This window comes from Maylandia zebra, linkage group LG18 (assembly GCF_041146795.1).
Source record: "Maylandia zebra isolate NMK-2024a linkage group LG18, Mzebra_GT3a, whole genome shotgun sequence".
Taxonomy (NCBI): Eukaryota; Metazoa; Chordata; class Actinopteri; order Cichliformes; family Cichlidae; genus Maylandia; species Maylandia zebra.
In genome coordinates, this window is record NC_135184.1 from 6,228,207 (window position 1) to 6,240,073 (window position 11,867).

At 37.1% G+C, this 11,867-nt stretch overlaps 1 protein-coding gene across 1 annotated transcript in view; it reads left to right on the top strand.

The window, feature by feature from the left end:
• The window catches only part of LOC101482762 (receptor-type tyrosine-protein phosphatase N2), a 232,001-nt gene extending 221,437 nt beyond the window's left edge, over window positions 1–10,564 (top strand). Inside the window, exons 22-23 of the mRNA XM_014410209.3 lie at window positions 5,617–5,690; window positions 7,745–10,564. Of these exons, the coding sequence (XP_014265695.2) occupies window positions 5,617–5,690; window positions 7,745–7,816 (146 nt within the window). The 3' untranslated portion in view covers window positions 7,817–10,564. The remainder of the gene's footprint in view (window positions 1–5,616; window positions 5,691–7,744) is intronic.
• Window positions 10,565–11,867: the final 1,303 nt, after the last annotated feature.

The window sequence follows — 11,867 nt, forward strand, 5'->3', positions numbered from 1 at the left end:
GAGCATTTTCCTGCTTGACATCGAATTAACACATTAGCTGTGGGTCAAAAGTTTCCATTAACACTACACTGAAAATATATATGAGAATGTGAAACATGCAAAAAGTTGTCCTTTGCTGCCATTAGATTTTACAACTTAAATACAACTTAATTTCACTTTTATTCTATTATTATTAGTCTTTATATAATGGATTACCATAGCTATGTGGACTGATCTCAACTTTAGCTTTGTGACCTTTGACCTTTCCAAGCTAACTAGCTTGCATCCATGCGTTGTGTGAATGCATCACACAGATGCTGCTAAAAAAACATACTTAAAATGCAGCTGCACAAACACAGTCGACACTTGAACCAGGTCAGGTGAAGCCTAACAGACAGGTACAGTATTTAGGCGACGCCTACCTGTCACCGAAAGTGACTCAAAGCTTTTAATAATTTCTAGCCTTAACCCCTGATAAATTGTAAAAGCATGAGTCATTAAAAAAAACACACATTCTTCATGAATTTAAGATAAGATAAGATAACCTTTATTAGTCCCACACGTGGGAAATTTGTTTTGTCACAGCAGGAAGTGGACAGTGCAAAAGTTATGAGGCAAAAATTAGAATACAATAAGAATAAATACAGTACACAGCTGTACAGAATAGAATAAAATAAAATACTATATACAGTAGAATAAAATAAAATAAATATACAATAAGATAAAAATAGAATACAAATACAAATACTATATACAACTGAGTAAAAATACAACGATGACAGAAAGGATTATTTGTTATAAAAAGCAAATTAGCAATTGAGATTGAAAATGTTTTTTGTTGCAGCACATCTTAAAAATAATTGAAAACCAAATTAAAAAATAAAAAATTAATGATGAGCACAAACAGGAGTAGAACCATAGTCTCCTACATGAAAGTATCATCACGTCTGTTCATCACCCAGCTGTTTCAAGCTGGTAAAGCTTCACGTTTATTAAGGCTCTTCATGTTTGTTTGCTCCACTTTGTGAATAAGCCAGATAAAGGCCCTAAAACGAGGCCTAACCCTCCCCGTCCTCACTGAGATATTAATAAACAAAATATTTTTTTTATCTTTTTGAAAAGAAAATCATCTTTTCTTTGAGTGATGTAATCGGACCGTGGTCAGGAAATGCTAGAGAGGTTTTATTGTGAGGATCAAAGTGGATTTCACCATTGATAAAACGGTGTGAAATCTGTGTTAGGTAGAGTGTTTATGTTAGCAGAAAAATAGGATTTTGACAGCACTTTATGTTTTTACTTTATTTTATTGCCTCTGAAGATGTTTCATAAACTGGGGGAGTTGTGAAATCTGCTGAACCCATACAGGAGCGTGTAATCCTTCGAGGTAAAACATGAAAATCAGCAGAAGCAAAGGTAGAAGACTCTCACTTGGTCTGAGCTGTGCCAACCGACCAGTCTGTCACTATTATCTTTAAATTTCTCATTTAAAAAGATAAATTTCTTTGCTCCGTACTTTATCTTTTTGGGACAAATTTGAGGTATGTTCACTTGAGTACTTATATACGTACTGTAGTACTGCATTACCATATCCTAGGTGTTTATATCCCATATACAAACCACATGATCGTCTTCTAACATGTTAGATTTTTATAAACTACAGTGCATAAAATGAAGATTTTAATGTGCAGAGTAGTTAAAGTTATTCATCTGGAAAAGATTAACATGAAATGGGTGCCTAAAAAGGCCAAATAGAGTATTAACTCATGAGTTTAGTGCTTTGGTCTTCCAGCCAATCGTTGTAACCTCTTTGGTTTACTCTCTGTATTCATCACCCAGACAACTGCATAACAAAAAGGCAAAGTTTCAGTTGTAGCAAGCAGATATTTTCCTCCGAATTTGGTTGAGACCAAGACGGAGCTAATGCTCATACATTAGTTTTGCTATGAAGTTATAATTAAATCAGTTATTGCAGCTTTAATTAGGAGTTTTGCTTTGGCTTTTGCTTGTATGCTATTTCTTTATGATGTACTTATCCCCTACTTATCCTCATTTTACAGCTCAGCATTGTACGTGTGTCTACAATTAGTTAAACTGGAAACGTGCTCATTACCAAAATTAACTAACTAAATTATACAAAATCACAGGCAACAAATACTAATGTATAAAATTAAAGGTGCTGCCATTGCTTTGTAACAGTGAAAAGCAACAATCGTCTACAAAAACGTATCATCTCAAATAAAGTTTTAAACGATTTGACCTGGCTGATGTCTGTAGATTATAAGATTTGTCTTCCTCCGTTTAAGCCACTGTATGTTTGCAAGTGCTTAAGGATTAAATAGATGATTGTAAAGTGCCCTGTTGAAAAGACGATAATATAGGTTTGTATTTAAAACGAAATACCTGAAAAATCTAGTTGCCCTCTCGTACATCACTTTCTCAGCTCTACTTTCCTCCTTTTTTGTCCTGAGAACCTTAAAGCCTTTGGGTTTGCAGGTTTTCTCCATCCTGATCAAAGAAATTTCTCACTGCCTCCTCCTCTTCTTCCATCCTCTCAGAGACAGAATAACCCCAGTTATTCCTCCTTCCCCTCTTTCCTAATAGATTCCAACAGTTTTTTCCCAAGGAATTGCAAATTTCCTCAAGAATTATAGCGATGTAGCAGGGTTGAGGTGGTTCTCACGTTTTTTTTCCCTTCAACTTTTCCAAAATGCGCCCTTACTTCTCTCCTGTTTCTAACCACCACCCATCACCTTTCTCTTCATCTTAAGAATCTATCAAAACACAGTGAATACCAGAGAGCTTTTCAGCACTGCACCATTTCTTTCTGCACTTTTTTTCTTCAGGTCCAGCTGGTCAACCCAGCCCTCGGCTTTGGGGTTTTCGTGGCCTCCTCAAGGGCTGCGTGTCTTTCTTTCTTTTTCTTTTTTTTCCAGGCTTTCTCTCCTCCTTCTCATCTATAGCACACCCCCCTCTACCCTCCTAAGTCCTACTCCTCGACCTCCACCCCAAAGCGGTCTTACAGAAGAGGGAATCTCAAAATGAGGCAGAGGTTTTTATACTAGTCCCGCTTTTTTCATGCTTCCACCATCTCCTTCAAGGGAAAGCCCGAATTAGGCATTTTTTCTTAATACCGTCCATTTTGAGTTTTATCAGAATCTTCACAATAGCCCTTGGTTTGTTAAGTCCTTCCTCTCAAAAAAGAAAAACTAAAGCAGTGAGTAGTCTGCTGCAGCTTTTCTGGCTAGAAGGGAGTCTATTGTGTTGTGAAAAGGGGGGAAAAAAGCTCACAAAACCTGTGAAACAGAAAGAGAAAATGGTGTGAATGAGCGGTTCTCCCACCATTCATTTTCCTCTTCATGCAGGCAAGAAAAAGGAGTGTTATTATGTGTCACAACAAGAAAAAGTAATTCTTGCGCTTTTTGTTTCCTCAGAATTTGGATAGAGGAGGAGAAGGTGGGGGAGAGAAACGGAAGGACAGAAAACAAATTAAATGTTTTTTCTGTCTTTTGTTCTTTCTGAATTTAATTGTTGCTCCCACCTCTCTCTCTCTTGTCCCTTTTCTCTCCCAGAACAATTTCTCTATTTCTGCGACATGTCTTCCTCCCCCCTTAACATCTATTTTTCCCTCTGACTTTATGAATCATCTCTTGTGTTTTATGTCTCTTTGATTCTTTTCTCAAATAATGCGTGGGTACCTGCAATTTTTGGTTATGCTCCATTGACATCACAGGGCGGCCGTAAGACCGTTATAAGTACAATGAGTCTTTTAAAAGTAGCTTACACTTTATTTGTTGCAGAAATGGTATTTAAAAAGCTACATTAACATATAATAGAGATTTTTCTGAGAAAAAAATGTTTTAATATCCTTTTGGGGTTTTTTTTTATTTTTGATAAGTGCATTAAGAGCAATTCCATGAATGTCTTTTGTTATTTGTTAATTCATCAGCAAAAATAATTACAATGCTAGTGTTTTTACAAAGTATTATCTGGCCTTCTGAATGGATTCTTCTTACCTTTGTTTGTTTTCATCCCAAATTTTACACAATTTTCATGCCACACAGTCCAACAGCAATATTAAGTAAAACTGAGTAGCAGATGGGTCATACAAGCTGAAACTATTAGTAGTAGTACTCAAGTATTTGATATACTGAGGAAGATTATTGTATTTAAAGGTAAACGTAACCTTAGTGATGTATTTTGGAAAGACAGAAAAAATAAAAATCATAAATAACATCAAAAGATTTTCATAGTGGCGATAAAAAAGAAATTCTAGAAACTTGATATAATGCAGTTTGTGGACAATAAGCACGCCTGCGGCAGCTGCTCGGCCATGGAAACCCATCCCATTGAAGCTCTGGGCGCACAATCTTTGTGCTGTTGTTGATGTCAGAGAAGGTTTTCAAACTCTGCAAAGCACTGGCAACTTTTATGCATTAACTTGATGTTGTCTGTCACTTTAATAGTAGCAGTCACTGTAGTAAAACTTAGTTGTTTGTGCAATATCTAGGAGGGAGAAAGTGCACAAACTGACGTGTTGCACCGGTAGATTGCTGTTACCCTTGGATTGCTCTTTAAAACAACCAGTTTTTTTCACAAACATTTGTATAGCTTGATTGATTTTGTTCACCTGTGGCAGTGGGACTGAAAACACCTGAACTGAAGGAGTAAAAGTTGTGACCCCATAGTTTTGTCCATTTCCACACTGAGAAACAGAAGCAAACCATTTTTTAAATAAAGTCTTGTTAATTGTAATATTGTATTATGTATTGATCCAATCAATTCCAAGTAGCTCGTCTAAATAGTGCTTAACTAAAAACACTATTAAGACAAATTTAAAAAGAAAACATTCAAACTGTCGTTTTTATTGTTACTTTTCAAAGACGTGAAAGACTTTTGTCTATAAAGGCTAGAATTGGCTTATCAAGGCTTAAGTGCTGAAACTGGAGAAATCTAGTTTTTCAATTATGGTCACATAAGATTATACACGTCAGATACGTATATGCCTCCTTGTGTTTGACTCCAAAAGGATTATAATATGTTTGTAATGTATCACAGTCTCTGATAATCTGACCAGCATTTGGCCTGAGGTCATTGAGCTGACTGCAGCCAGCCACACTTTTGTCAGCTGTGGGACATTATCCCAGTCTGGCATACAGACAGACTGACGGGCAATACACACACAGACAAACACACGTCAGCTTTTGGCAGTGGCTGAGAGAGCTCTGGTGGGCAACCTTCATGAAAGGCTAAGAACAACCAAAGACTAACAAGGAGCTTTCAGATTGACTCAGGTTTCTTTAGAAAATGTAGCAAACATGTGTTCCTGTGATTTCCCTCACAAAGTCCTCTGCACCAGCTCCTTTGGCCTCTTCATCTTTTTTTCATTTCAACTAAAGACCATCACTGTTTTCTAGAGTCAGAGTGTGTGTGTTTGTGCTAAGAGGATGAATGTAATCGCCTTTGCTGTTCTAATGGGAGTTGGTTTAAAAGAGCAGATTGAGTGATGTTAGCTGGATTATCTTGGTGGTGCCTTGAACACAATCCAACATCATTTTTGTGTGTGTGTGTGTGTGTGTGTGTGTGTGTGTGTGTGTGTGTGTGTGTGTGTGTGTGTGTGTGTGTGTGTGTGTGTGGCAGGTGCCAAGGAGATTGATATTGCAGCGACTCTGGAGCACCTGCGGGACCAGAGGCCAGGAATGGTTCAGACTAAGGTAACACACACCTGAATCCTGTTTGTTTGTGCAGATTTTGTTTGATTTATGGAACAGTGTGAACAGATGACTTTTTTTGTTTTTACATTTAAAAATCCTGCTTAACGTAATTTCACAAACTTCAACAAATCCTCAAATATAAATAAAAGTGCAGGTCCTTGAAGGAGAAAGGACCTTCGCCAACATTTATCAAGGAACAAGATGTATATGAGCAGAAAAAATATATATATTTATTAGATTTAAAATGTATGGTAGTGACTGCACACTAGTGCATGAACAGCACTTCTCACACAGTGCATCATCAGGAACATTAAAGTATCAAAAAAATATTTAAAGCTTTTCTCAGATTTGTCTGTATTATTTTGCTTTTGTACCAGCAGTCAAATTACATGGGGGAATATAATAAGTTGTGATAGCTATGGATGGATCTCACTTCAGCTACATTGGAATGAGTCAGACACTATAATATTTCGCTGTTTCAAATCTTGGTTCATCAATGAAAGATGTTCATCATGAACCTATGCAACACACCCAGTGACTTAGATCTGCTCCACTGTGTGACCCATCAAGATGCTAATCTACAACATGAGCTCCGTTATGCTGCATGTTGGAAATCGAAACCATAGTAGGATTAAAATGTGACTCCAAGAAGTCCTAAGTATCCGAGAATGACAGTGAGAATGTTTTGCATATACAGGCTGATTTGCAGTAATTACATTTAAGGTTGCTACTGTGGAAGGCTACTTTTATTTCCATCAGCATATAATGTAAGTAAGGTCATTCTCAGCATCTCTATCAAAAAAACGAACAATCCATCTGTGCTGTCACATGAATTTGGGTAGAAAGGTTACACGAAGGATTGCCATGGTAAACTCAAAATGTCAACTTGACATTCTTAGATCGCCTTAATGCCCCAGAACTGTCTTTCTAACAATCGATCACACTCCCATCAAAACTTCACTTTGTCTAAAAGTCTTTGCTGAGATGATAATCTCTATGCCCTATTGTGAGAGAGACTAGATTTGAGAGTTTTGGGGACTGGCTCCACTGCTTCAGCTCAGATGAATCGATTTCTGAAAGGGATTATGGGAAAATCAGGTCAAATCACAGAGGAATATGTATAGAGTTCAAATAGGTGCTGATAACCTGTCCCAGGTTGTCCTAATCAGAACTTGTAGTGGAGGCTTTCTGGTTATATGAAGTGAATGATCGAGAATAAGAATTTGCAAAAAAGGTGGTTCTATTCCATTTTGGTTAAGTGTTTAGGGAATAAAGGGAATAAAGTTTTGTAAGTATTTTTTGGGGGAAAAAGTCCTCAAACAAATTATTAAAAAGACTCATATTCTAAAATACATTTGTTCACTGCCTCAGAGACCTACAACCAAGTATATCGTCATCACACTGTACACTGAATGACTCCGGCTGGTCTGGAAACAATTACCGGCTGATCTGTGAACTTAATTAGAAAGGAAACCCAGGATGTGTGTAAAACATCCATGGTATTGATCCAGGTTTTATTAAAGCATGTATCCTGACTGAACTGCTGTCACAGCACTCTCCCTGCACTCCTCACACATTGATTCCCTTTGTGGTCAGGAGACCCAGCCTCAGCACTCTGATTTCATTTCTGAATTTGATCTGCTGTTTGTGCCTTTAATCTACTTCTTACTGTGAGGATAAAGTACTCATAGGTCAACCATGTTTTGATCACGCACGAGTATAAATAAGTGTTTCAAAACAACATAACAGTTCTCTAACATAAGCATGGCCATCTAAACTTCACGGCCATGAAGCTAGAGTCTCCCTTTGCCACAAAGCCAGTGGGATTTTTTCACAGGCTTTTCTATGATCACAGACAAAAAGGTCTGTGGGAAATAAAAGTTGGGTACTTCCACATTTTGTTCAGCATCATAATCTCCGCAAACTGATGCAATATTAAGGATTTTTGAAGGGTAAATGCAAAGTAGCATGTATCGCTGAAATCAAACACTTAGTAATCTTTTTGTTCTTGCATGTATTAACTTTCTTTCTTTCTCTTTTTTGTCTGTCTGCAGGATCAGTTTGAGTTCGCATTGACAGCCGTTGCTGAGGAGGTGAATGCCATCCTGAAAGCTCTTCCACAGTAGAAAACAACACCTTCTCTACTCCTCATCCCAAGGATCTTCTCCTATATTGTTTCCTATTTTGTCTTTCTCCCGTCTCCTAAATTTTTTACCCTGTTATTTATGTTCTTTCCCCTCTCGTGCTTCTCATCTGTCATTTCCGTCTCTTGTTTCTCCTCCTTCTGACACTTCACTTAATCTGTGTTTTCCTGTCTGCCTTTCTTCTTTTTCTCCACTCCTTCTTCATTTTCCTCCTCTCTCCACTGTCTTCTACTTTCATTTTGTTTTCACACTCCTTGCTACTCCCATGCCCTTTTCATGTCTAATATTTACCCATGTTTTTACCATTTATCGCTTCTATTATTTCCTGCAGTCAAATTTCCTATTTCTCACCCTATCTTGTCATCAGTTGTTTTTTTTCATCTTTTATCCCATTTTCTCATTTCCGCATGTCTCGTCTTTCCTCCTTGTGACCCCTCTCCCTTCCATGTGCAGCCGTTCCTTGCAATTCTTAACATCTCCCATTCGATCTCAGTCAACGTTGTGCCAGGAAACCATTGAAACTATCCTGTACATAGACAGACCTTCCTTCTGTTGTGATGATCCAAGCAGCCTGTTTTCCAAAGTAACATTTTGCCGCATTTAAACGCCTTTTAAGCGATTTTTCAAATTCATCTGTATTCTGTTAAGTGTCTAATTATCATAATTTTTGTTTATAGATGAACATTGATCTCATTGGCATCAGCTGGCAATGATCAAAATAAGATGGCTCAAAATGTAATCGTATATCTGATTCTGATTTTCTGGGCAATGTTCAACGTGGCCAGTTGCCAAACCTGAGAGTTTTACTGAATTGATGCCACTGATTGGTCTCTGAGTGGGTGCATTTGTGACGCAGATCATCACATATTGTGTCTGATATTTAATGCCATGCTTTTTGATATGTTTTGATGCAGTATGCTAGTGTGTCACAGTATGCTGTAACTCATCAGCACGTAGCGTTGGTCAGTACGGTAGATATTAGGCAAAACACGAGTGATTCCATCTCCCACGAAGTCTTGCTTTTGTAAAAGTAAGCGGGGAAACCCAAAAATTAACACATTATCGGTAACTGTCTTAGTTGAACAAAAAAACGTGCTAATACTGGAAATACGGTCAAATGATTTTGCTTCATCTTTGTTGAAGCAATTTTGTGTTTCTTCTACCTGAATTGTTCTTTCTTGTGGAAAAACAATGTTGTGGCTTGTCAGTGAAGTTACACTCATGTCTGCCTTAACAAAAAAAAATAAACATTCAGTAGATGGACTGGTAAAAGCCACGAGGATAAGGAGTAATGCTTCATTTTAAAATGGCCTCATTCTAGTGGATTAACCTGCGGATTAAAGATTAGCTGTGCCTGTGCTAAATGAAAACCGCTGCGATAAACATTGAAGAACATTCTGCCGGAGCAGAAGTTTCTGTTCGGCCAAAAGTTTGTGAGAGTCTTCTCACAAGTACCTACTTCAAATAACTATAAGTTCAAAATGCTGGAGTGGAGTCATTTTAAATGGTAATGTTTCTGACAAGTATTGTCATGCCAAAAGGAATAGCTCTGCTTCTGAATAGTAGGTTCTTAATGTAGCATTAATGGATGATTTGTCCATGTACAGTAGTGAAATCTGTATTGCAATGGAAATTAGTTTGCAGTGACACGCCTCAGCTGGTTTTCCCAACACCATTCTAAAATTAACATGTTTTATGTACTGCTGTAAATAAAAAGAGCACAGTCAGCATTAACTCTTGTTTTTTATGTTTTAGCCCATGTATGTAGGTTTATTTCAGTATCACGCCTCTCAAGAAAAGGGCCCACCACCAGTTACAGACAACTTCAGAGATCATTATTTTTGCTGGCTTCTAAACAGAATGTCCTGGGATTGTCGGCTCATTTTCGGTTTTAGCTAGACAAAAGCCACTACTAAATAGCCTGAAGTTAAGACACTGATTATTAAAGATGGCTTTGGGAAACCAGCTCGTGCAAAATCAATTGGTTGACAGTTTGAAATGTTTCATTCAGTTAATTCTACTAATTCTGTTTGTAAATCACCGATGACATGAATTGCATACACTATGCTGCTAATGCATGACTATTCAACAAATGTGTGCTGTAATGTTCTCCTTGCCTCAAAATGACCTTTACAAACCTCTGCAAGCAACCAGCCAACTGCTGATGTATCTATTAACTTTGTGTTAGACTCTTTATTAAACAAGATGCTCCAAGGACCTTAAAGTACAAAAGCCAAGGATTATCTTCTCTAAACTGTGCAGATCATAGTTAAAGCGGGCTGAAACGGGTGCAGTAACAATATGATGTAACACTGCAGCAAGCTGGTCTACATTTTTCCATCACAAAATTGAAACGTGCTACGAGAAATGCTGCTTTTAATAATGTGTTCAATGTGAAATGAGATTCTGTTTCTCCCCCTTTTTTAGGATACTGTCAGGTATATTATAAAAATGTGGAATTAAGTGAACTGGCATTCACTTTAAATGATCTTATTCTACTATATTTGAATCAAGCTTATTATAATGGGCTTTTATTTTTATTTGTTTATTTTGCAATGTTGATACTCAATCAGTTTCCCTGCTGCTGTTCTTTCTTTCTCACTCACCATCAAGTATGAATAGATAGCTGGTCTGTTGCATTAAAACTGTACATAAACCCCAAAACACAACAGAAGATATTTTGTTCTATTGGTGTAAACAACTTGTGAATAAAGTCTAGTTGTCGATGCAGTATTGTAATGCAATCCCGACTTGTGACTGTGGTCTCTTTTTATCCTTTTCTGACATAATTATACACAATAACTTTTACCATCGGGGTGAGCAGTAAAACGTGTTTTATAGAGCTGCTAACACCAGCTGCATTTTAAATCAGGTACCTTAGGTATGTGCACACAAAGTGATGTCCTGCAGTGGATGGCGTTCAAGGTTGACATTCAGCATTTACATTTTTTTCTCCTCAGGTGAGATATTTGAGCAACACTAACACCTAATATACGAGAAGGTGCAACTTTTTTGCAGTGGGTTTATATTGCTTGACACTGCACAAAAAGAAAAACATATATTTCGGCAAAAAGTTCATGTGAAGTGTGGTATTTTGTCCATCACTCGATTATTATTATCGGTAAAAGTAGTTGTTGTAGTAGCAGCAGCATTATAGTGACCACAGAGTAAAGGAGTTAGCTTGGACGTTAGGTAGCCAAACTAGCTAACATTCAGCTAGTTTGGCTAGCAAATTAAAGTTGTAATTAGCCATATTATTAAAAAGCTGCTAACTTTGGTTTGAATGAAAAAGGGAAATTAAAGGCAAAACTGACCTGTCATTCAAAGTTCACAAATGGTTTAACTTTTAAAACTATTGTGCTCAGCTACACATTTCTCGCTAAACTTGACAGAGCGTTTCTGGCACAGTTAGCCAACGAGTGAAAATGAATGAAATATATGCATTTGAGACCTGATCTCCAGTTTTCTGGTTAAAAGGGAGGATTTTCTTTAGAACCCAGTAACACCAAGTGTATCTTTTTTAACCCCAACTCCCATTTGTTTATTTAAGGTAAACTGTGAGCAATAAACTGCCAAAAAAAAAATGCCAGATATAACAAAGATTATACAAAATTACATTCACATATGCAAAATTATATCTAAATTTAAAATCTATATGTTCTGGACATTATTTCAGGGTTCAGGGTTTATAGGGTTAACATAGATTTTTGTCACACTCTTAAATAAATATAATATAATGACATTTTGTGGGAGACGTGTGTATGCAAACTGTGCACTCTTTAATCAAAAGTTAAGCTACAAAAGCAAATATTTGATCTGTCATGACCTTTAAAAAATCCCAGTGTAAGCACCTGTTTTTTCCACTTGATCAAGAGAGCGATTTAAAATCGCCCTTTATCATCTGATTCATCGCATGCCTGCAGTTAACTGTTTCTTTCTTAGCACTGTGGAAGAACCGCTGTCACTCCTTCAAACATAAGTTTTTTGTGCAGCTGTTTTTAAGCCTAATACCTGTCCAGCTGTTTTTAACCTC